Source organism: Cyanistes caeruleus, chromosome 10, assembly GCF_971803275.1.
Source record: "Cyanistes caeruleus chromosome 10, bCyaCae1.hap1.1, whole genome shotgun sequence".
Taxonomy (NCBI): Eukaryota; Metazoa; Chordata; class Aves; order Passeriformes; family Paridae; genus Cyanistes; species Cyanistes caeruleus.
Window position 1 is genome coordinate 5621666 of NC_141710.1, and position 26409 is coordinate 5648074.

Genomic DNA, 26409 nt, shown 5'->3' on the forward strand with positions numbered 1-26409 from the left:
CTGGATGGAGCTGCCCCAATTGATGTGCGGCCATATTCAACTCCCTGACTTACCTGTGCTCAGGTGTGGCTGCAGGCTGCACACATTCCATGGCAGTTCTGCTCATGGGCAGGAGGTAAGCACATGGGCCCCAGGGCACTGGCACTGCCCAGGTGAGCTCTGCACAACACCTGGTGCTTCTGTGTTCCTTGAAGGCAGCTGTGCTGCTCCATATTCCTGCCATTCCATATGAGCTCTGCACAGATCAACCAGAGGAGTTCCGTGTGCAGAACACCTGGTGCTGTGCTCTGGGAGCAGCTGGGAGCCCGAGGGTACCTCAAAACACCCAAGTGCCAGTGCTAAAGTGAGCACGGGGAAGAGGAGTGTGTGTGACAGCACAGAAACCCCACCAACACTGGTGCTGACAGCAAAGTGCTAAAGGGTCTGTGACCATCAGTGCCCATCACACACACCCTCTACCCCTTGCAGCCCCCAACGGCCTGAGACACCTTTTTTACACACACTCCTCCTACCCCCAACACAGGTACAACAAGGTGAGAGAGGAGGTTTAAGTTTCACCCACAGGCAGAAGATGTGTCTTTTACCAGCAGCCCACTCACAGAAATGCACAGGGCACACGGGGAAGTTCAGCCAAGGGCCTCTTTAATAGGTAGGCAGAACATGTGCAGGTCAGTTTGCTTACACAGGTGCTATTTCCTGCATTCTTCAGCCTTGTCCAGCTTTGCCCATTCTGTGCCCTCAGACCCCATGACTTGCCATGAGACAGCAGGGCAAGGCCTTACCAGAACATCTGCTTTTAGCAGAACGCAGAACTCAGGTGTGGCCCCCAGCCACAGAACCAGCACAGGGACACCAGGCCGCTGGGCACAGGACAGGCTCCTCCAGTGGGGCAGAGCTGGTTTGGTTACTTGGAAAAGTTCCTGCTGCTGCCACGAGCCCCAGGGTGAGCACAGGAAGCCCTTCCTGTGCCTCAGCATGCTGGGGTTTGTCCCAGAGTTCCAGCTTCCAGCCCAGCTGCCCCAGGACTGCCAAAGCAGAGCTGGGGTATTGTCCAGCTATGACCCACCAGTGCCCAGCAAGGCTCAGCACAGCAGGTTCTGGGAAAGGTGGTGCAGGGGAAAATCCTGTGTTGTGGTGGGAAGGCTTCCTAGCACCATGTCCTGGGAGCAGCCCTGGCCTGGCCAGGGCAGGAGCACTACTCTTCAGCCAGCGGAGGGGGAGTCAGGTGTAGCTGGAAGTTCTCATTCTGGAAGACGCTGCTGGTGGCTGGGTCCCCGTGGGAAACACTGAGCAGCCCGTGCTTGTCACCCCCACGTGCCAGCTCCGTCAGGAGAGCCAGCTGCAAGGAAAAAAACCCTGGTCACCTTGGGAGCGTTCTGCAGGGTACAGAGAGCCCAGGGCGTCACTGTGTCCCTGCTGCAGCGAGAGAAACCTGAACCCAGGTAAAGCCAAGGGCATGCGTGACATTGAGGGACCCTATGGAGCTCCGTGCAGGTCACCAGTCCTCAACTGAACAACTCTCCCGGGGTCTTTAGGTTGCTCTGAAGTCACATAATTGAAAAACAAACCCAGAAATAACTGAAAGTGCCAACAACCAAAGCCAAAAGAGGCAGGAGGCACAGGAGAAATGCCAGGGCCAGAAGGAGCTGTGCTCTCCTTGGGACAGCAGGGTCGTAGGAGGAGGGAGTGTTCCCAGTGACTACAGGAGCTACAGTGTCTACGGGGGAGCGTAGTTACAAATCCACAAAGGATCACCCCATGGACCCAGCCCCAAAGCCAGAGGCATTCCCATGGTTTCCCTGCTAGTCATTTCCGCAGCATGGCTGCCTTGTAGTGTGCCACAGCCAAGTGCCAGCACTAGACCAAACACCAGAGAAAAGCCAGAGCCCTCGTTTGCCAGTGCCAATGTCTGGCTTGGCAACATGAAAAATGCCCACCATCAGTTTAAAAGCAGAAGGAAAACAGGGGGTACATACTCGGGAGGTGCCTCGGTTCAGTCGGCAGAGCTGGTCAAAAGCTTGGATTTGCTGAGGATCCAACACAGACTCTGAGCTCATCTGAGAAAGAGTAAGAAAGTTACAGAAACCATGCAGAGCAGGCAGTTCCTACACAGAGAAATTAATTCCTGGGCTGGGTGCATTTGGTCCACAACTTGTTTGGGAGGTCTTTTTAGCCATCTTTCCCTTGCCATGAAGCCACTATGTGCAGCCCAGGTTTGGGGGAAAAAAAATTACAGGACAGTTACACCCCTGCATCCACAGCGAGTTCTTGCTGGGCTCTGTCCCTGATGGCAGAGACTGACGGTACTGTGATACCTCTGAGGAAGGAAAAAAGGCAGGGGAAAACTGGCTCACAGCTGGCTGGGAAGAGAAGTAATGGGCCTCTATGGCCAATCAGCCTCCCCAGGCTCCTTCCCAGGCGGCAGCAGCAGCTTCCCCCAGCCCCTTCCCGTGTCCCAACCCTGCCTAGCCTGACATGGTGGCACAGGAACCCTGCCAGGGGACAGGGGCTGTCTGTGCCTGCCACCCCATGACTCTGACAATGACTAGTAACTACTACTGGCATCCTATGATGGCATCAGGAGGTCCTATCTGGTACTCTAGTGGGGTGTTACAGACTGAAAGCTGGGAAATGAGTGGTGGAAAGGGGGAGGCAAGGTGAGTCACAGCAGTGGCAGCCACATCCCCAAGCCTGTGGCCAGCTGTGGGGTACAAGGCCAAGTGTACCCCAGTAAAGAGGAGAAGCTGCAGGTGCAAGCAAAGAGAGGGCCCAGAGCTGCACCAAGAACACTAAGGCAGAGGGCTGCACACATTCAAAGTGCTGTAAATGGCACCATTTACAGGTCCCAGGGAGAGATGACAAAGCATCACAGATTCTTGTAGGTTTCTTTCATTTATCACACCACAGTGTTTCTATTTTGAATGCTTCTGCTCATATTGCAAAGCAAAAGCATCATCAAGAAACCCCAACAGAAGCCAGAAGAACAGCCTCCCTCGTGAGCAGCAGGCTGGCATCTGTTGTCTCTGGGGATCTATTTTTAAGGGAACATTCAAATATCTTCTCCAAAATACATTTCCCAGGGGCTACTAACCAAAAATGCTACCTGTCAGTGGGTACTGACTGAAGCTGCACTGATTTTAAGCTCTCTGGCAATGGGAGATACACTGAAGTCCCCATGGATTTCCTGAAGCCTGGATAGTTCTGAGACCATCCCAAAAAACATGCACATCTTGCCTTTGATCATTAGTCTGTGAAGAGAGGAATGTCCTGAGTGCAGATCACTTATGCTGGAAACATTAGTCAAACTCTCTCCTTCTCCTCCAGGATATTCTCTGTAGTGTAAATAACTATTTGCCAGTCAGAGAGCCAGATGTCCTCATTCTCTGCATACCTGGCATAGGCTTTGAGCCTGGGAGCCTGGGACAGGGAGGGTCAGGGACTCACAGCCAGCAGGTTGTACCAGTGCTTCCCAGGGACACACAGGTCATCCTCACTTAGAAAATGCAAAAAGCAAGAAAAAACTTCCCTCCACACTTCCTGTGGCCACAAGCATTCAAGGGCAAGGAAAATGCAATATAATTGGCCTCCCCTCTCCTGCTCTCTCCCTACCATGCGTACGTAACTATCAATCAGGCTGCTCCCAAGCTGATGAGCTGAAATATTGCAGGCAATTCTTTCTGTTGTCATGGAAACAACTGCTGTCAGGCCTCTTCCTTTTTCAACCATGTCACTAAAGGCATGTTTCCCTCCAGGAGCCACGGGAGGCTCCCGGGGTCCAGCAGTAGCACTCAGGTGTCAGTGGAAGGTGCTGGGCTCACCCCACATCACAGCCTCTGTCTCCAGGGCTGGCCAGCTCTGAGATTGACCCTTCAGCACCTCCAACCCATTTCCAGCCATATCCCCACACCCCCTAAGAAAGGCCTCAGACAAGATACAGAACCTCAGAAAGGCAATTCATCTTCTGAGAATCTTGGCCAGGAGGAAGGAAAAAGGCTTTTTTCATTTTCCAGCTCTCCTAGATCCCACCAGTAATGCTAATCTCTATTGCATCTTTTTCTTGCACGTATTCCACCCCCTCTGGTAGTCACCACACAGCCCTCCCAAGCTTGCAATTATCTTCAATTTAACAGCTACAAACTCCATCATCAGCCAGTGCTTAAAGCAAAGCAGATCCCAACAGTTTGAGCAGAGGCACCGTCATGCCAAGAGACCCATCCCAGAGCTGCCATTCCTTCCACAAAAGATATAGCTGCATCAGTTAGAGCTTCAGAGTACCCCACTGCCCCAGGGGCTGCTCCCTTAACACAGAGATTCAGCCAGAAGTCCTGGGGAAAGTTTTGGGATTCCTAGGTACAAAGACAACCCCCTCCACATTCCCATTTACAGAGCTGAGCCCACAGACAGTGGACACCAAGCCCACCCTTGGTCTTCCTCCCCTGCTTCACCATGGCTCATCAGCCTTACAAACAGGTACCCAAATCCAGGTCTTTAATGAAAACCCAGACAATTAATGTTAAATTAAGTAATCTGCCTCTCCTCTGTCAGAAAAGGCCCTGCTGTTCTTAGGGTGCTCCCAGGAACCTGGAACAATCAACCAAAGAGAGAGCAAGGCAGGCTGAGACCCAAAGTCACTACAATGACAGTGACATTACTGAACTGTTAAGGAACTTCAGGGAAACCTCAGGATGTCCCTGTGAGAACAGCAGTGTTCTGCTGCTGCTGCCAAGCTCTGCAGAGCCCCTGCCAGGGAGACTCTGGGATAGGGAACAGCCTGGCAGGTCCTGGGCAAAGGTGCGCTGGGACAGTCCCAGAGCCTCCAGAAGCTCACCTGTGGTAGCACACCCCTGGCCTGGCAGCAGGTGAGCCCTGCCTGCTCCCCGTTGGAGGCAGCCAACAGCCCCGAGTGGCCGGGGCAGAGCAGCCTCCCCAGCAGGCAGTCTGTCACACAGCCCTGGCCTCTCACTCCTCGGCAGCACCAGGGGAAAGATGTCTCTTATTTCCAGCTGAACTTAGCTGAACTTGAGGAGCAAGCCTGGGAGCAGGGCCTGGGAGAGCACAGGTCTGTTTGTGCTCTGACCGAGTCAGTGCTGCAGCCACGTGAGACTGCAGTGATGGGGAGAGGAGGGCACTCTGTGTTAGACAGGGAAGCACACAGGCACATTCCTGTGCTCCCACTCACACTCTGGGGCAGCTGCTCCTGCCTACACCAGGCTCTGCTGGGATATTCCCTTGGACTGCTACTGATGCCTTCAGCCAAAGGAGCAATAACCCTGCCCAGAGTTAATTAGACAAACACAACCCCCACACATCCACACTGGACACCATGGCCCAGCAGACAGGGTGTTCATTTCTCATCCAGCAGGCTCCGACGGAAGCATGGCAGCACACAGACTACATGTGAAAGATGATGCCCAATAGGCCTGTGTTTGGGCTGAGCTCAGCACCTGCATCGGAGAGTTCAGAGGCCTGAACTGTGTAAAACACTAATTATCTCTATGGTGTTACTGGGGGTGGGGATCACATATGGATATTTTCAAAGTTACAAACCCCTTGGAAGTTTTTTATATTGCTGAATTTCATAACTGATGGTCACTGTTACCCTGAAAACAGTAACACTGGCTCTCTCCTGATGGATGGAGGTAGTGTAACATCTGTTGAGCTCTAAAGTAAGTTTAGGTGAAAAAACCCATCCTAAACCTTCACTGTTGCCCAACAGAAAGCACGTAGTACAGAGGGACCTTTAGGGTCACATGAAGGATGTGGTACCCAGCCTCTCACACGTGGGAGTTGTTCCCAAGGCTCTGGAAGTCTGTCATAGGGAGGGACACGGGAAAACTGCAGGACAAAGCCCAAAGGTAGAGCCTGACAAACTGGATTAACTATGGATCAAGTCCATTGTCCGTCCTGTCGTGACTTGACAGGATTAAACTCCTGAATAAAACATATCTACCATCTGGACAGCTCCAACAACAGCATGCTTGGAACTCCTCGGGCACGGAATAACCAGAGCATGGCAGCTCAGAGGTTCATGGCAGAGCTTATGGCCCAGCAGCCAAGACTCTTCCTCTCCCTGATCTCCAGTGCATAGGCTGGCAGAATAAATGGAAAACATTTTCTCATTGAAATGAGGCAAGTGAGTTTTGGGAATCGGTGCCTGAGCCACCCGGAGCCTTTCCTGCAGGTATGCAGGCAGTGGCCCAGCTGCTGAGCCCTCACCCCCACGCCTCAGTGAGCTCCACACACCACAACAAACACACAGCTCTGCAAGCGGATTAGAGACATGCCATCAAAACAAGCGTCCATTTCTTTTAACTCTCATTAGGGTGTATGCTCCAAGGTAGGGAGGGCAGGACAGATGATCGTCCAGCCCCAGAGGATTAGCCTTGGGAAGCCAGTGAGGCTCAGGGGTAACACAGAAAGCACAAACTTTTGGTAGCAGAATCAGAAGAAAGAAAATCCCCTGTGCCCTTCTTTCTGTTCCCCTTGGCTGGGGCAGAGTGTACCAAGCCCTCATCCCAGCCAGGTTTCACTTAAATCCATGCTGTCACTGACCCCATAATGGGTCAGTGCTGGCTTGTGGCATCTCTCCATCTCCCCAGTTTCAGGGAATGGCCCCAGCATCACACACAGAGCACAGGGCAGAGGAAGCGCTGTCTGTTGGGCTGTCGCTTCACATACACATCTCAGCCACACTGCACGATTCAAACTGACAGCCTTTGCCTGGGCAGGGCAGAATTAGTGCTGTGAAATGCACTCCAGATGCTCAGTGGCATTTCTCAGTATGACTACTCCTAATTCAAGGCTTCCTAAGAAAATAAATACCTCAGCTGAAGATCACCATATAAGATTTTGCCAAGAGAGGAATAAGCTTTCAGGGTCTTCAAAGGGGCTACAGGGAAACACCCTCCCCACAGATCTCTGTGCAGAAGAGGTCCAGAAGCTCTGGAGTTTGCTCTCTGGGATCAAGGGAGGACAGGGCTGGAACCAATCACCCTCCCTCTGCAGATCTCTGTGCAGAAGGGCCTGGAAGCCCCAGATCTAACTCTCAGGAGGGCAGGGCTGGGAAACATTGTTAGCAGGACCTCACTCAGGATTTCCTGCTCACAAACACCAGCTGTGGAGCCAGAGTAGCTTGTTCAACCCAGAGCTCTGGGTCTGACCAGGGCCAACAGAGTCAAGAGAGGACACAGAGAAGCCCCATCTCCCCCAGTTGGCATTCCCAGCATTACCCCAGCACAGAAAGTCCACTCTGTAACAGCCCATGCAGGGCCAGAGGAATTGTTACCCCTCCCCAGGGTTAATTAACACTGCTGAGCAGTGATTGTTCAGCAAACTAATTTCCTGCAGGAGCTGGAGATTCTCCAGTCTACTGCCAAGTCTAAATATACTCAGCTTTTTTAAGATGTGACTGCGCAACAGTTTGATCACATGTGAGTACAACAGTTAAATATTGTAATTTCGGTATGTGAGGAACATCACAGACTTGGAGAGGATCTGGGACACAGGGAGGAGGAGCTGGGGGCCCAAGCAGTGCTGGGGCTCTGCTGAACCCAGCCCAGGGCCAGGCTGTGTGTTTGGAGCACAGGATGCTGTGACTTCCCTGCCAAGAACACGTGACAGCAGCAGAGAAGCAGCAGGGCACCATCCTGCACTGGGATGGCCTGGGATGGACACTTTCCAGCTAGCACTAGATGATCCATGGTGTAAACCTTCCCCATCCAGTCTCTCCACATCTCCCTTTAGGCCCTGAGTCCCAGCCAGCCCTTCAGCTTCATCAGTTAAATAGAAGGAAGCACCTTCTGCTCCTTACTCCAATCACTGCCATGGCATGTGGAACATTTTCCCCTTCTTTCTCTACAGGGTAAATCAGGCTGATGTCAAAGGGGAGCCACAGGGGCTCCTTAACTGACTGCCCAAGAGTAACCCAGGGATAACCCAGTTTATAAAGCATTGGAATCAAGTGTCAGGCACTTGAATGCTGAATAAAGTTTTAGTACTTAATTCTGCCTTTAGTTTTTAAGCTACACCTCAGCCAGTCACTCCCATTTACGCCCACTCCTTTGGGGCAGGGTGAGATGTGGGGCTGCTGAACCTTCCCAGCCTCAGATGCATTGCCCACATCCCACTGCAGCAGGACAGGACACACACACTGCTCAGCCTGGTTGGACCACGCTCAATTTCCAAGCTCCTGGGAAAGCTTTGCTGCTGTCACCTAATCAAAGACTAACACAGCCTTGACTGCAGAGACTGCAGGGTGCTCCACACAGGCCTGCAAGATTCCCTTTCCCCACATCTCCCTCAAGCAGGAAGCCTCTCCTGTGAGTGCAGCAGCTGACCAAGGTCCTTAGCCAGCTTTTGGTTGGGATGGGTTTGGCAGCAATTGAAATAATCTGCTAGAACAAAACCAAAGTACTACTATAAAAACATACTCCAAGATTGAATTATTCTGACTCCAGGAGTGAAAATGCTGCTCTGTGCACATCCCTACGGTGACAAATGCCCAAAGTACCCCAAGGCAGCTGGGAATAAATCCTCACCCAGGGGCCACTGGAATACAGAGCAGCAGAGCTCAGCTGCCCAAATGCAACATCCCTTAAGACAACCCAACAAACCCCCTGCCATGGGGGCTTACCATCCACAGCACCAGCCCAGGGAAAAGACAGCTCCATGTATATTTGAGGCTGTACTCCAGTTTCAATTAGTGATGATGAAACTTTAGTGCATGAATACTGACAATAAATAGAAATTAATTCTCTGTTCTCTTACCCAAATCCAGCTGCATCAATCTTGGTTACACTCAAGCTTCTTAAAATACTGTGCAAGCACTTAATGAGTCAAATCAATCCCAGACCTTTTATCCAGAGCCAGATTATCTGCTAGGAAGGTGGAACAGAGGTTCCACAATCCAGTCACAAGGAATGTGCCAGCTTTCAATCTAAGTTTTATACAAAACATACCTAAAAATAATGTGACAGGAATTGTCCACACAAGCAGCTGCAAGCATCCAGCTGCCCCTTACACAAGCTCCTAGACTTTCTGGATGAACAGATTTCCATGACTTCCAGAGTTGTACCCCCACCAAAATAAACATTCAGAAAAGTGACCAATTAGCTGCTGAGAGTGTGACAGGAACTGATCAGAGTCTTGTCTGGAAGCATAGACAGACAGAGAACGAAGTGATGATGAAAGTTTACCTGACAAGAAACCACCTCACAAAACCTACCTGTGCCAGGGATGCTGCAGTCCCTTTTTTCAGCTCTGAGAAGTTCTCACTCAGCTTCCCTCCCTTGTTGCTCGAGTTGCATTTGTAGCACATCCACCTCATAAGGCCCTTGGTGACCACCCCACACTCCTTGCTCAGCAGGCACAGTGAGTGGTACAAATGGCCACAGCTGGGGAGAGAGAAGTCAGTGCTGAGAAGCAGGGCAGCACCTCCTGAGCTCTGCACGGTGGAGGGGAAGGGGCTGTATCTGGGAATCAGCAGATCAGCAGTGTATCCTCACCCTCCTGTTGATTTCCAGACTCACAGAATCAACACTGGGTGCCCATTTGCTGATACTGCTACAGACTGTAACACCAAGGTAACAAAGATTTCACCTCATTTTACAGACACCTGGGCACAGACAGCACATGGGAGATGCCAGGGCTGTGGCAAATCCAAGATGTACAAATACACAAATGAGCCCAGGTGTTGCAGTGCCCAAAGCACACTGCTGGGAGAGGGGACAGAAAACTGACAGCCAGCTCCTGAGCTGGGAGGCAATTCCTCCCAGCCAGGCAGAGCTGGCTGCATGCAAAGCAGGCTCTGATGGGTGTGATTAGCCAGCCCTCTCACAGTGCAAGACAGCAGGGAGATGTGCTCCCAGGAATACAGATCATTACTCAAGCAAGTAGATTTGTTTCCCCTTCTAAACTATTAACATGATCGAAGCTGCAACCCCACCTCTTAACTTTACCTGAAAACAATGATTTCATCAGCAGTTTCTTGCCTTCTTTTATACTGCTGGAGACAGATGCAGCAGTAATCCTGCTTTGGGGTAAGGCCTCTGGTGACAGAGGCTCTCAGGTTACACAGGGACCAGTGAAGATCGTGGTTTAAAAGGCTCGTGGTTGTCTCTAGAAGGGTCTGTGGGGAAGACAACACACAGAGTAGGTCAGTCTTGTCACCTCCAGACTGCAGAAACTCCCTGCCAAGCAGTTCTTCAGAACAAGCAGCTTAGCTTACTAAGAGCAGAAACAACCCAATAAAATCCCTTCTCCTCCTATACTTTCTATCCACTGACCTCAAAACATGTATCTTTTCATCACACGATAATGGAGCAATTCCTCTGCACTCTCAAATAGACGAGTCCTGTATTGACTTTTGCCCAAGAGCATAAAGAGAGGCATGGCAGGCTCATCTTGTCATCTTCCACTTCAAACCTCCTTTTTTTTCCCTTCTACCTGGCAAGCTTATACTGCTTATATCCCCATGTTAAGGGAAACGTGCTAATAAAAATCAAAGCTCAAATGCACTATGGCAATTAAAGTCTTTTAAAAATCCACTCAATTGCTCATCTGCTTGTCCTTCCTAATAGATGCTCATTTTCAAAGAGCCCAAAGAACCACCCTGAGTTTCCAGTATCCAGTTTCTCTCAGGCACAGGGGCTCTGCTCCCTGATCCATCCATGCTCCACAGCAGCAGCTGCAAAAGGCTGCACCAGAGGATCCCATTTGGGGACACAGCCTGTCTCAGAGCTGCCAGGCAGGGACAGGGGGCAGGAGCTGCCCAGACCTTCTGCAAGAACCCAAACACAGATAAAAGCCCCTGGTGCTCAGCCTCCACAACAAAGCTATTTCCCATTGTGTCTCTGCATTGGCTGCTGGTGCCTGGCAGCCTGCCCTGAGCAGCAGCTGGGATGGCACTGCCTCATGATGGGGGAGAGGGGCTTGGTGGAACACTGTGCATCCTGTTTAGGGAGAAAGGAGTTTCAGAAAACTGCTGAAGTGTGGAGACTGCCTGGGATTTGGGACTGGACTAAGAGGAAATCTCACCAGGTCACAAAGGAAGTGCAGCATTATCACTTGGAAGTGTAAAACCAGCCTAATTTAAAAATCTGTTATTTAAAACTGCATATAAAAAGAAAATATATCAGGTTTGTGCCTTTGAATCCCTAACTGCAGGATGAGCTGGAGAAAAAGCAGATGTTTATCCTTCTGGTACATTTAACACAGAACTGAGCTGCAGAGGTGTTCACCATGTACCTGTCAATCCCTTCACTTGCAATCTGTGAGCAAACCAAACACCCTTCCCATCCCCCAATCACACAGAAATCACTCACATGTCTGTTGACTTTGTCCTGCAGACAGAAATGAGAGAGAGCAGTAGGCCAGGCAGCTAAAATAATTCTGCATGCAGCAGTGGACAGAACAGAAACACAGGCAACTTACTTGCTCATAGTTAAAAGTGTCGAGCATTCCCAGAACAAGCCCTTGAATTTCTCCAAGTTTCCCTTTTCCATAAACTGGATCCTGTATGTAGAAATGCAAAGCTGCAGTTGAATCACAGGATATGACAATTCTGATTCTTTTTAGGTCTTTTTTTTCCTCTGGAATGGAACTGCAAATGGAAGCTACAAGTGCGGAGTTAAATATGCTGCACACGCACAGGGACAGCAGAATAATCCCACATACTGGTGGGAAAAATCAGTAATTAGCAAAACTCAGTAGATAACAACATCAGTATAAATTAGTGTGCCTGGGTCAAAACTGGAAACTCCATTCAGGAGCTGCAGGAGGTGACTGGAGAGTACATTTGAGGAATACTGAAGGGAACAGCATGGCCAGCCAGCTCTCAGCCCTGCCACTGCCCTGTGCTCTTGTCCAGACAGTGGTGCCTCATCCCCAGGCTCATCCCAGACCCTCATCTGCAGGCTGGAAGAGCACACCCCAGTCATTGCTGAGCCCACAGCCCAGCTGGCAGGGGGAACAGGGCCCAGGGGCTCTCCTGGTGCTGCAGGGCTGATTTTCACATGCCCTGAGCAGCTCTATTGCCATGTTCCAGCAGCAGAAGCACAGGGCTGTGGTTCAGGTCATCAATCTGTGCATGTCCCCCTTCCTCCAGCCTGCTCCAGCCCAAACAGCCCTGCACATCCATCCTGGCACCCTCTGAAGCATCAGGAAGCTGAGAGAAGCTGTCTGGTGGAAGGGGCAACAAAACTGAATTGAACTGGCAAAAACAGACCAGCAAGATGTGAAAAGTCAACTAACCCAGAGAGCAGAAAAATGGTGGGGACACAATGGACAAAGGAACAGGAATGGGATAAATAAGCTCTGGATAAGATGAATGAGAGAAGGAGTAAGAGCAAGGCTGATTCCATGCTGGGACTGGGCAAGAAGAATTGAGAGTGACAAAGCCAGCTGACAAAGACAACTAAAGCAGCATGGAGGCTACACTGCATGACACCCTGAGAGATCACCAAAGCTACAGAAAGCAAGTCAAGGAACTCTTGAACAACAGCCCTCATGGGAAGTGTAACAGGCAGAAATCCAATGCTCAAACCTAAATAAAAGCAGCCCTGAATAACAGCACTGAGTCAAAACCAAGATTTGAAGCATACTGGATGAAGCATGAAGAGCTGGATGTGCTGCACAGGCTCCTTTTCTGCCGGGTAAACAGCACAGCCTGAACATGGTTCCGTTCTTCCTGCACCATTTAGCAGCACAGCACAGGAAGGGCATTGCACTGAGTCACTGAAGGGATTAGGAAGTCAACTGGGATTTCCAGACAGCAGCAATGTGATCCAGAGCACAGAGCAGTTAGGCAGGCAGCCAGCATCTCTTCTTCTAAAGCCCTCAAGTACATGCCCAACAGGTCACTCACAAACTGTCCCAGTCCCACAATTTCCATATGGCAACTCAAACTTCCTAAGCTGCAAGTGGAGATTTTCAAAGCCACTGGTTTCCTGTCTGGACACAGAGCGGAGGAATAGGAGATGCAAAGAAGAGAGAAGAATAAAGACCCGCGTCCAGCTTTGCAGAGGGAGAACACAAGTCTGAGGGCTTTCAGTTGCTGTCTCTTCCTCAAGTCATGCTTGATCTCTAAAAATAACAGCAGCTGGGAAGAAAATGGACCTTCTTCTTTACAGAGGAGGCCCATGGTCTGGCCAAGTCTCACCCTGAGCCTGGCAGCCCAGTGCCAGCAGTGAGTCCATGGCCATTCCCTGTGGGATTCATCCAATGTGATGGGCTGGAGCTGACTGCCTGCCTCCAGCATCACACCCACAGCTCCCAGGTCACTTCTGTAGACAGTTAAAATGCTTCTGAACTGCAGCTTCAGACCCCAAAAAATTTCCAGCCACAAAAGCCATGTGGGATCAGCTAATTTCATGGAGGAATATCTTTCATTAATTCCACCTTATAAAATTGGTCTCAGTTTGGAATTCAGGCATACTCCAGACACGGATGTGCCTTCCCATGCAGTGAAACAGGCACTGCACCAACCAGGAACAGATCCCAGCAGCTGCTCCCAGGCTGGTGCTGCCCTGGGAATGTGGCATCAGCACAAGGAGCCAGAGCCAAACGGGCTGCCCAGGGCTGCCACCAACAAACAGATGGGAAAGAGCTGGCAAGGATCCACACACAGCCCAGAGGTGCTCACGCAGCCCTTTCAGCCCGCTCTGCCTGTTCCATTTCCCATTTCTTCCTGGGTCCAGGAAATAGCACTTGCTCTGCTACCAGTGCTGATAAATGCACTCTGCAAACCCCTTCACTTCAGCTTTTCCCCTCTGCAAGGGGCCAGAGCAACCACTCCACACACAGCTAATCCCAGTGCTCATCTCCCAGACTAGGATGAAAACAACCAAAGCCCTAAGCGGGACTGAAAAGAATATAAGGAGAAGCTTTCTGGATCTTTCTGCTTTCACTCTGTAACAGTTTTTAGAGAATCCTTCCTTCCCCTCTTTGGGGTCCCTACAAGTACCTTTTACATTTCTGGTTTCTCCAGTTCTCCATTTTGTAGGAGGCATCAGCTGCATCTGCTTACAAAACATTCATGAAGGATTACAGCTTTGTAAGGGAATTAACACTCAACCTCAGCCCTCTTCAGAGAGCACTCACATCCTTAATAACATGGAATTTTCCTTAATGCTCAAGAGGATTCCTCTGGTATCTCTCCTAATACGGTTAGTTCAGACTTCCCAGTTAATAAGTAACTCCCCAATACTATAAAGGATGAGCAGCAGCAAATCTCTCAATTGTTATTTCACATGACTTTGGTTAGATAATTCTGAGCCCAGCTGCTGGGACAGGCAGGTGCCAGAAGCCTGCTTGTTCTCTGGGAAAGCTGCAGGTCTGGCCCCAGCCCTTGCAAGGTGCCCTTTGGCCAAACACTTTGGTTGCAAAGTTAACATATGCATAAGGTATAATCTATAAGCAGTTAAGCCCAGAAGAGGAAGAAAACCAGTCAGCTAAAATTGGAATACTCTAATTCCTTTTCAGAAAAGGCAAGATAATCTACCTCAGTTGACTGATGTTACCCACCTTCCAACAAAACCCCCAGTGAATTCCTGGGCAGCTGTGCCACCTCTCAGCCACACCTCCAGCATATCTACACTCTATAACAAGCTTTGAGCTCTGCTAGAACAGCGTTTGAGGGCCCTGTCAGACAAGCACCACTTATAATTCTGCATTTCATCAAAATATTTGGAGAGCTTGGGAAAGGCTGTGTGCACTCCAGGGCCCAGAAAGGCTGGTTTCAATATTTCCTTCTGGTCACAGTTAAGGTGGCACATCAGTAACACATCTGCAGAGAGCTCAGAGCCAAGACAGGAGGGTTTGGCACCAGGGCTTGGAATTTTGCATGGCTTCAAAAAGCAACTACACAGCTCTGCAAAAGGAACACCTAGTCAGGGCTAACAACACAGGGATCTGCCTGTCTGGGAAAGCACCACCTATGCCTGCCATGTTGTGTTTCTTCCCTGCAGGGCACTTATATGGCATTCCCAGATAACCCAAGGAAGCAGATGACTAGAAGGCAAAAAAATCCAATGCCCTCTGCTGCTTGGATCTAAGGAAGTTTTCTTCCTGATCCCCAGCAGGGCCAGGGTTCAGAGTCCCTGAACATTTGAGCTGGGCACTCATGACAAGGCCACAGAGTAAGACCCGCTCATCACCATCCCAACACCAGCTTCCCAGACAGATTCAAAACAAAGTTCTCCCAAGGGCCAAGCTGTGCATTCAAATAAACTTTACAGAAACCTCCCACAGGCACCCTCTGCAAGCCCTGGAGCAAGAGTTTAACAAAACACAGCCACAAACCCACAGGCAACAGTAAGCTGGAGCAGGGCAGTGCCAGCAACCCAGGAATAAGGGTTGGTGTGAAGGCAGAGTGAATGGAAATGTGGGGTTAAGGACAAGAGCAAAGGGTTCAATGAAGGGTTTGTCTTGTAACAAAGGACAGAGGAGGTGCCAAGCACTGAAGGCAGCAGACTGGTGAGACTCAGCACAGGCAAGCTCTCAGGAGAAGAGCCCATCTCCTAATGAGGAGGATAAGAAGTTGGGAGAGGCTTAAGTGAGCTTCAGAGGTGAAAAGAGCCAGCAATTTCTGAAGGACACAGCTGAGCTCTTGGCATCTGTCAGAGGATACTCAGGATGCAGCAAGGGGCTCACACCCTCTCTGCTGCCCACAAACAATCCAGGTCACATCACTCCACACACCTCAGGAGTTTGCAAATACATGGGCGTGAGTGAAAGCTACGGAGGGTAAGTGTTAAGATGCCAAGTCAACTTAGAGATCCTGTGTATCAACACCACCTTCCCTTCCACACAATCTTCTCTTGATCTTTATGATGTTATTTTTCCTACACGTCTTTTTCAGCTACAAGGTACCAATTACTGCCCCATTTTATGAACTTCTGATATTAATGCTCTTTACCTGTAATTCAGTCCTTTTCTCTGCACTTAAGAAGACATCATTTTTTGCTCTAGTTGTTCAAAAATCTGTCTTTCCAAAACTCTCTTTAGTCAGACTGAATTTGTCAGGCTGACCAAGGAGGTGGAATGACCAGGAGCAGTTCCCCCCTGCCTCCAAACCCAGTGACCAGAGCTGCACATGCTGCTCTCAGTGATGCCTGACCCATTTCTGTCCTCAGTAAAGCACTTCACCTGATGAAGCATCCCCTCAGCCTCCTCTGCAGAGCCATCACACGGACCACTTCTCTCTACAACAGACCAAGACATTTCACTCCCCTGCTGCCTCCAGGACATCAGTGCCAGCCCCTGGAAAAGGATTTTCTATTGCTGATAAAAGAGTCCATCAGAACAGAAATAGAATTAAATATGTGAAGATTGCCATCAACAAGACTCTCCTTTCATCCCAAAGGAGAACAGATCTTCCTCCACACTGTCACACCTCCCAGCTGTGTTATCTGCAGTGGTCACTGCTTTGACTCCTACCCCATCCTGACAGTTCTCAGCACAACCCAGGGAAGCCTCCCTTCCCTGGCAACCTCCCACTCACTCACAGCTTCTCCCTCCTTTTCTGCCTACATTAAACATCAAACAAAGCCCAACAGGAAATTATACCAATACCTCAGCTAAAAGTAGACTAAATAAGTTATTGAAGAGCCATTAGGTTTGCTTGACACTTCCTTTGATAAAACCACATTTCATCTGAACACACTTATTATCCACTCTCATGCAACATGCTTTGCTATCTTAAGAGTTTGTTCAAAGTCCAAGACTGTACATAATATTAAGATCAAACCAAGAGGTTGCTACAGGTGTGTGTTCACCCTGTAAGCCCTTCTCCTCTCTCACCTGGAACAGAAACCCTGCACAATGTTTCAACATTGTCTCAACCCGTCAATCATTCCACTCCACAACACTGACAGTTCTTCTAATTCCTTTTCTGTATTTCTGAAGGCTTATTATTAAATCCCAACATCAGCTTTCATCTGTTTTGCAAATTAACAAATTACAATTGCCTGTGATCACTCAACCCAAGGGCCTGCCTAAAATCATCTCTTCTGCAAGTTTGCTATTCACTAATTGCATCTCTAAAATAGTATTGCACCATCAATAACATTTTGGGCCCCATCATGATCTTTCTGCAAAGCCTATACACTTTGGGTAGCGTCTCCACAACTGTCCATCCTAGAGCCTTAACTAAAAGGCTTTAAACAAACTCAGTGCCAAGTTTTGGGAAATTCATTGTGGCTTTACCCTTAAACCTGTCAAGTTTCAGTTCCAAGTAACTGCAACCTTTGAGGTACAATTTTATTTGGTTTGCAGGAATTACTTCAATTACCTTCTCACAGGTCTGTGTTCTCCCACATATCTCTCTAGATAATTCTATCAGCTTTTACACCTTATGTTCTACCAACAGAACTTCTACTGAAACACCGAACAGACAATCAGCTGATCTGATCTCCAGTGACCTGGGAATACCTTTTCCCAATAACCCAGTGGCACAGCTTGGTGAAACTTCCTTCTCTTCAGGAACTCACCTGGAGAATCCTCTGCAGGATTGAGGGGAGAGCAATAAATGCAGCCATGTTGTTCAGCACTTGCATTGTCAAACTCTTCAAAGCTAGAATGTCAAACACAACAGCCACAACAGTTCATTAGGATTCCAGGAGTAAAGAGAGGTTCAGTCTTACAGATAGAGAAGTTTCCTTTCAGGTCATGTTTTCTGGTTTGGAAATAGCTTTTATGTTCTTCCTCCTGCATGTACTGCACTAAGCACATAGCTCTTTGCAGTATGAAGGGTGTTACAAGGTTTTGATCACACAGTACCTCTGTATACCCTTCCACATCCCCTGCAGTAAACACCCACTTTTTCACTTATCTGGATCCTTATCTGTGTTATGGCCTACAGACTCTAAAGCTTCCCAGCACTGACCTTTGCATGAAACTTGTTCCTAGATCCTCAACATGGGTCTGGGATGGAGCAAAAGACATTCAGAGAATCCAAGAGTAGTTTGGATTCGAAAGGACCTGAAAGCTCATCCAGTCCCACTCCCAGCCATGGGCAGGGACACATTCCACTACCTCAGGATGCTCCAAGCTTCATCCAACCTTGCCTTGGACACTCCTAGGGATGAGGCAGCCACAGGCTTCTCTGGGCAATCTGTGCCAGGGCCCCACCTCTCTCACAGGGAACAATTTCTTCCCAATATCCCATCTAACCCAACTCCCTCAGCCTTTCCTCACAGCAGAGCTGCTCCATCTCCCTGGTCACCTTGGTGCCTCCTCTGGGCTTGCTCCCTCAGCTCCACGTCCTTCCTGTGCTGGGGACTGTCAAAACCAATGCATCTAAGCCCCTTTTTAGCTATTCTTATCTCTCCCACAAAGGGAGGCTGCTGTTCGAGGTGTGCTGTTGACTCAGAAGTGGAGTAGAGAATTTAGCTGGTGTATTCAAGTCCCACTGATTTTATCCATGGCAGACAGGTGCAGGCAGAGGTGCACAAAAGGACTGGGCATGCACAATGACTATGTATTAAGTCAGGAATTCCCCAAGTGCTGACTACAACCTACGGAGCCCTTGTACACACATTGTGCACCTTGGCTACTTCAGAGACCATCCTTAATACAACCAACGTATTAGCACAGCCTATGGTAGGCTTCCTCTTCCACACAGGACAAAATTAAGTAAATGAAAAAAACCCTATCCACCCAACAGCTGCAGACCACACACCCAAGCTGAGCTCCCTGCCAGTCAGGGAGCAGAATATTTAGGAATGGAGTAACAAAACTTCTATTCATTCATCAGAGGAGAGACAGCACACAACTTTTACTGTTTGGAGTCACAAATGCCAAAGTACTCACATTCAGAGAATGGACACTGCGATGAACCAGAGGATTTCTGTGGGGACATCATGGCTTCAAGCAGGGGAAACCAGAGGGCCTGGTATCATGGAATGTGAGGAAAGAACCCGTAAGAACAGGGTAGTGCTAAAAATGAGCTGTGAGCAACATCAGAAGCCACTGGCTAAGACTCACTTCCACATTCTGAGAACAGAACTGCATTTCTGATAACTGCTGTGGGACAGAGCTGAAACAGGATAAAGTAACCTCAGAGAAAAGTACTTCACTAGAATTGTGACAACAATCTGTGTTTGCTTCACTTGCTTCATTCAGTCTCCCCATGTGAGAGGCAAACTCCCACACAAAGTGAGAGCTCAGAGTGGGTAGCACAGTAAATGGATCCCAAGTGGAAAGAGACATCTAAATTCTCTTCCTATCTGTTGTACAATGACACCATTGCAGGGAAGAAATGGAGCAGGTCACCTCTCACACTGGGCAGTGCTTGTGAAGAAATCAGAGTTCTTGACTTCCAGCCATATCACCTCCTCAGACATGGAAACAACATTCTCTGTTCTGAATTCAGAAATTACATAGATTATGCAGAATCTTAGGACTAAAGATGCCTTTGTGTCACTGACATGGGCAAAAGGGAAACACAACCTCAGTCGGAGGAGATGGGCAAAGCCAGCTCCCTGTGCAAGAGCGCAAGGCAGCTGCATTTGCCTCCCCTCTCAGAGCCCAGGCTGACACTCAGCTCAGAGGCTGTGAACAGCTCTGCAGCCACAATGACAACAACAGCAGCTTTGTGCCAGCAGGAAGCTGGCTCAGAGCTCACAGTGCCTCTGCAGCGTCTGACTGACATTTGTGCCCAACTTCTGTCCAGATCTGGAAAAGGGGAAAGGCCCTGGTCTCATCCCTTCCTCCCTCTGACCTGAACTTTGCTTTGTGCTTCAACCTCACAAGTGAGGATTTCACTCTTATGTCTCCAAACCCTGAAGCAGCACAGGAAGAACACAAGGAGAGCCACATGGTGACTGCCTGGACATAGCAGTATCCAGTGGATGGGGAGAGCAAGAGCCATATGAGGCAAAGCTTCAGGAGACACAGAGGCCTTGGTTGATTCTGGTGACACGTTTTTGACTACCTTACCTCTCGCTGTTGCTGGTCTAAACTATGTGAATTCCTCTGGCAAAGAGCAATTGTTTTCATTAAAGTATCTTCAATGTTTTCTAACAAGGATGGTTCAACTGAGCCTAAGTGTCAGGGGGAAAAAGCAAATTACAATTATAAAAACTATTAGACAAGTTAACACTCATTAGGTAAGTTAACTATCAATCCTGCAAAATAAAATCATGCTCTTCATCTAAGTCTGCCCACTACTGTAAGCAACTACATTATTAAGAAAAGTTTTGATTTTTGGCACTTTTCCTGAATGGCACAATAAATTGGGCAATAAAACATTTCATTTAATCAAATAAGGAAGATCTTAGCAGTGGTTTAGAATAAATTAAGTAACAACTAACAGAATAAATTAAGTAACAACAACTGCATTTAATTAGGTGCCCATGAGTCCTTGGGCTAGTGAATAGCACATCTGTGCATACACTCATTTTCTGTGGGCAGAACATTCTTATTTATCTGAGAAATTTGCTTTCAAAAAAGCTGTCTCCCATCACTGTTCCCCATATAATGCCAGCTGAAGCTCAGCAATGAGTTTGAATGGATTCTGACATGGAAAATGTGTTTGGTAAGCCAGTGAGAGGACTGTTCCCAATGGGAAAAGCTGACGGGGCAGCTGACCACACACATGCAAACTATCCCTCATGGTGTTTGAGGTCTCTACCAAGGTCAGTATACCAGAGTGAGGGAGTGTCATCCAAATAACTACCATATGAAGAGTGTCACTACCATGCCTAGAAACCTGAAACAATCTCATTATACCAGGTGGCAGACACAAGCACATCACAGTTTTGTGTTTATCTGTTTTTAATGGAAAATGGAATTTAACTCAGTAAGCCTTACTTCCATCATCTTGAGTAAGCAACAGCAACTTGCTCTGCAATCGCTGAAACAAAAGAGAGGACACAGAACAGTCAGCTTGAGAGTTTACTCCCAAGAATCCTGATAGAAACATTTGTCAAAGGTGTGGTTACACAGGCTCATCCCCCTTTTCCTCCCCAGCATGACTAACAAGGCATAAATGTCTTTCCAAATATGAAAAGGAAAGCAGGAGGTGAAAGATGATTTTGGCTATGAAAAACTAATTTCAGCATTTATTATTTTCTAAATATTTGCGGACTTGTCAGAAAAATATACTGATGTTCTGAGTATGCAGACACCTCAAATTTTTGGTATTTGACAGAAGGCAAATGCTTCCATGGATTCTAGCAGGAAACAAATTGAGGAACAAGGACAACATCCAACCTGAGCACAGGCCACCACACTGATGCCATGGCATGGCAACAATGCCACATTCAGGATTTGGGAGTACTGTACCTCAAGCATAACCAAAAAGGCACCATGGATATCTCCCTTCTTCTCTAGCAAATACGAAGAAGCCTCATGGAGCTGATGTTTTTGGGTTATCTGAGTTGAAAGGGAAAAAAAACCAGTAAATGTCTGCCTGAAGAAAGCTGCCAATGTTTGTTTACAATGCCATGCAGATGGCCAGGGCTGGAAGTGCCTGTGCCTACAGGCACCTTACCCAGGCTGAGTAGCTCTCCTGCATCTCCTTTCATTTCTGAGCTTGCACTATTGCCACCACCAGCGCTCAAAAATTACTGGTACAATTTCCACACAGAGAAGGAACAGTTGCTCTCCCAGCACTAGGCAGATTTTGGCAGCATTGCTTTCCAAAAACCCCAGGCCCGTGATTTTATATACCCTCAACATGATTAATTAGCAGCAATACAGCCACCCTCTATTCTGCAGTTTCTCAGCAGCTTCAGAGCACTACCAGCCCTTTCTTATTAGCCCTGAGACCCAACACAGTGTTAGTCTATTAAATATATCCAACTGTGCTGCAGAAGAGCAGTTTAGCAGCTCAGAGGGACAGAGTGCTAGAAACAGATTGGAAGAGCATTCAGGAACTAGTCCAAGGCCCAAGGTAAAGTACCTTTACAGCAGTTTAAAGGGGTAGGACCTGATTTGAATGCATCCCATGGCCCTTGTTGTCATACATCTCTTTCCTACCTGGATGGTTTCCTCCAGTCTGCAGTATTCCAGAACTTTGAGTGTCTCCAAAACCTGGTCAGGGCTGTACTGAGAGAGCAGCTCAATAAACTGCTCAGTGATACAGGGTGGGAGGTGTAGCAGGTCTTGGTTAATGCCTTCTCTGGAATAAAACAGGCACAAGAGACTAAAATCAAATTCTATCCCAGAAATCTAGCTGGGAAGAATAGTTTGTTACTCAGCTGTGTGTTGCCTTTTGTCCTTAATACAGAAGTTAAAAAATCTGCCTTTAAGAGGAAAATTATGCTGTTTCTACTAGTTACTGGTGCTGGAGGTCTCTCAGCAGCCATTCCATTTGTTCCACAACACATCTTCCTGATGCCTCAGTACGAATTAAATTCTCAAAGACCCCTGTGAAGAAAGAGACCAGCACACACCCATCTCCAGCAACTCCAGTGACAAAGAGGCACAAAGAGTTAGCCTCATTTCCTCAATGAAACCTTATGGTCTCAGTGCTCTGTTCAGATCCTGGTTGCCTGTGTCCTACAGACCAGCTCTGCATGTGTTTGAGGAAACGTTTTGTTGCTTTTTGCTTATTGTTCCTGAAATTCTTCTTTGACTTCCTTTACCACATTTTAATGTTTCATCCCTTTTATCTACCTCACTGAGAAAGGAACTCATACTTCCTTTAGAGAAACATCCCCATTTTTCAATCTCTGGGCTCATTATTAAGGAAACTTCTCATGTGCAGAAACAGAAGGGAGAACAGAATTGTGAGCAGTGCCCATGTCCCTTTGTCATGACAGTTTCCTACTGATCTTGTTTTTAAAAAGAGCAACATCAAAGAGGAGACTTCAGAGTGAGGAGGGAAAGGATGATGCTTTCCTGGAGTCAGATACAGCACCTGCAACCTTTAAATGAACAGCAGCTCTCTGCCACTGCATGTTACGCTTCCCACGGCAGTTCTAGTGCATCACATAGAGAAACAGTGGAAGTTTATCCTGGCTATGAAACTGGGGTTTCTGCTGAAGCTCCTGTTAGGAAAGGAAAAGGATCAGGGTGTATGTATCCAGTTTTCTTATCTTTCTGAACACAAATTCCTAAGCAAGAGAAGATCTGTTAGTGTGAAAACCCTACAGCCATGGGATGAAAAAGGTCTGATACCCAATATCCTCTATTTCCTGGGAGTTACAAGAGGCATACTAGCATCCAAGAAAGGCCAGGAGAATGCTGTGGCTTGAGCAAGCCAAGAGAGCAGCTTACTGTGATTACAATGATTAAAAATGTGACATGCCCAGAAACAAAAGCCTCACCCCATGTACTGATCACAGTGGGCAAGTATGAGCACAACTCTACAAAAACTGTGGCCCAACTATTGTGTTTTGACAGCAAAGAACGGACCTTGAAGGACCAAACAAAAACCCTGAATTCTGCATTCACCATCCACTCTTCCCACAACAAACACTCTGTAAACTCCCCCAGTGCCTGAAAGTGAGTGAGAGCTCTCCTCTTCCTGTGAGTAGACTAAAATAAATGCTCTCTATCTAAAATGATCTTCTGTCTACCAAGATAGGAAAAATGGCAAGTCATGCACCTATAGCATAAGAGCAAACTTCAAGTCTGGAAATACTCTGGGCAGCAAGCATCCATGATTTCATAAGCAAGCTCACCCTTCCTTCAGCCATTTATTTCCTCAATACAGAGAAGAGACAATGGAAAGAAATCTGGATTTTGATAATTTCTAAAACTAATTGACAGTCCTGAGACTTGCAGGTCCTGCTTGGCTACATGGGCTCATGTTCACTCCAATATAACCATATTCAATGTCTCCCCTGCCATAGTCTTTACAAAAAGCAAGAGAGAAGCACTGGCATAACATAAAACCTGGCACAAGGGAACCCTGCAAGTGTCACAGGCAGTGGGGCACAGAAGAGAGTCCTGGGGACTCATGGTTTAGGAGGCTATTACTACATTTATAAACCTAGAACACTGTGTTGCTAAATAAGTTCATCTTGTTGGTAAAATACATAAACACAAATGGCAACAGACAATGCTTCACTGTGCTGGGGTTTTTTAGAGGAAAAAAACTACAGAGTTTAAAATGGAAACATAGTAAATACTGTGATTAATGAGCTGAGCAATCCCTACTACATTCTCTGTTTCCTGGGGCTGCTTTATGCTACAAACATTCAGACATTTGGTTTTAATTTCCCCAGGCAATTCCTGTTAACCCTGTTTCCTCCCTTCCCCCTTCCACCTCCTTAAAAATAAATCTCTAGCTAAATTAAATGGGCCAAATTAATCCCTAATGCAATTCCACCAACTCGGATAGTTAGACCAGCATGATGAGTCTTGTCCCCATATGATCAAGCAATCATTTGTACTTGAGACCCTAAAAAGCTCTTTTACTGCTCTAAGAATTTTTATTTTGACATGAATTTTGCTTCACAAAAGTATATAAACATTTAGACTGGATGAAAAGAGACAGATGCTGCAGAAGAGCCTAATCACTATTTTATGTATAAATATGCTACAGAGTGTAGGTACATCTGCAGTTAGGCCTGCAGAGCAAGATTTTTCCTCATTCCCTGCCTCTCCCAGGATACAGTTTAGCTGCTTTCAATAGGTCTTAGAAGAAAACAACTTCACAGCTCTGAGAACAGACCTCAGGATCTGAGTGTTATTAAGAAAAAGCCATGTGGCCTAGTGTACCACATGGAACATCATCCTTGAGGGAAAAACAGAGACCTGTGGGAAGAACAGATGCAGAACATTGCCTCCCATTGCTGCTTTGAACACATCATGTGTTGCCTGAGATCAGAAGGTAACTACAGGAGAAATGGGCCTATTTAGCTCTAATTATGGTAGAGTGAAATTAGATATGTTTATTACTCAGAGATTATGGGAGGCACTCTGTGCATAAGATTAGAATCCAGGTTAATTACCACCTTCACTGGGTGCAAGTGATACCACAGCATAAACAAAGTCCTACTTAACATCCAGCTGGGTTTCATTTCTGCTTAACTTCTTTCTTTTCTTCCCAATAAACCATTGATTAACTAAATAATCTGATTTCTTTCTTATAAAGCCCAACCAAGATATTTATTTTTTATTTTGTTTTGGCCCCAGAGAAAACAGGAGGTGTGGAAATGAACACACCTTCCACACAAACATGTCTGTAAAACTCAGGAAATAACAAAACGTATGTTTGGGGTTTTGGCTTTGCTTTGGGTTGGTTATTTTTTTTTCCTTAATTTACATGCTAAGAAAATCCAAGAGGTGATTGATTAACTCCAGGTTCTGGCTTCCAAAGCATGCTTTTTATTCCACTTCAACAAAAACTAACATTGACACTTGGATTCCTATTCCTCCTCTTCATTAAGCACAATTAATTTGTAACTAATTGATAGACCAAGATCTTTCCCTCAGTTGCATTAACAATTGTTTGAAAGCAGCTGGAGCTGTGCATTTGATACTGATTTAACAGAAAGAGAACACTCAATGCTCAAGCACTGAAAGAACATGAGCAGGTGGAGCAAGCAAGTAGTTAAAAAGAGGAGCTTGCAGTGAATTAAAAATGAAAATGCAGAAAAATGCAGAAATTAAAAATGTCAGTTGACCCAAATGTTCTTCTGTTTATGTTAAGCTCAGGTACCTCAGTCAAGTAACCAAAGCTGTGGGCTGAGAAGAGAAATGGATGCTCCAGCCCCAGGGTAACCATTCCACAGCTCTCTGGAGCAGCAGTGCCCAAGCTCCCCCCACATGCCAGAGACAGCACATTCCATGCACTGGAGCCCACAGCACTTCCCAGGCAGGGAGTAAGCAGGGACTCTCCTGAAGGATACTCCCCACAATGCTTCTTTTGGGCTGTCCTTCTCAACTTGGGCCACCCTGAGGAGCAGGTCACTTTTCCTAAGCCTGACCTTGGCCATAGGCTAGCTATTGATGCACTGTTTCAAAGAACTGATTTGAATCCACATAAAGCTGCAGTTTGAGAACAGTCCAATTTTCTACATACCTTGGATCCAGGAGACTCCTCAGGAACTGGAAGAGCAAGAACTTGTCCTGTACAACAGGAGGAGACACAGTATTATTATTTTAAATAATGTGCTGTAAAATAGTGATCCTTGAACTATATCCACTGAAGAAAACATAGGTCCCAGCTATGCTGCTGCCTGCTGAAGGAGCTGCTTTAGGCAGTCTTGCACAAATATTCAGAGGATGTGGTTGATGACAACAGCTCTGCTTTGGGACTCTAAGCCATACTGAACCCAAACTAAAAGCAGCAGCCAGCAGTTCTGAGCTTATACATTTTTATGGCCAGAACTCTACCAACAGGCCAAATAATTGAGATGTAACAATTCCTACCTGTGAGTAGCTACAGCCTATCTTTCTTCTGTTTCTGACACAGCAGTAATTCACCATGACTCTTAGCAATAATTTCCTACAGGA

General features: G+C 47.4%; 1 protein-coding gene across 7 annotated transcripts in view; it reads right to left on the reverse strand.

Moving 5' to 3' along the window:
* Positions 1-625: 625 nt before the first annotated feature.
* Positions 626-26409, reverse strand: part of VPS8 (VPS8 subunit of CORVET complex) — a 64043-nt gene continuing 38259 nt past the window's right edge. For 4 of the 7 annotated variants that reach the window (XM_086844349.1, XM_086844352.1, XM_086844353.1 and 1 more), the window contains 12 exons: positions 25976-26022; positions 21979-22120; positions 21283-21372; positions 20809-20851; positions 19936-20039; positions 18808-18886; positions 17487-17569; positions 11431-11511; positions 9957-10126; positions 9224-9392; positions 1977-2057; positions 626-1339 (listed from right to left, as the gene is read on the reverse strand). In XM_086844349.1, coding sequence (XP_086700475.1) covers positions 1196-1339; positions 1977-2057; positions 9224-9392; positions 9957-10126; positions 11431-11511; positions 17487-17569; positions 18808-18886; positions 19936-20039; positions 20809-20851; positions 21283-21372; positions 21979-22120; positions 25976-26022 — 1233 coding nt within the window. In that variant the 3' untranslated portion in view covers positions 626-1195. The remainder of the gene's footprint in view (positions 1340-1976; positions 2058-9223; positions 9393-9956; positions 10127-11430; positions 11512-17486; positions 17570-18807; positions 18887-19935; positions 20040-20808; positions 20852-21282; positions 21373-21978; positions 22121-25975; positions 26023-26409) is intronic. The other 3 variants (XM_086844350.1, XM_086844354.1, XM_086844355.1) reach the window with 1 other exon arrangement.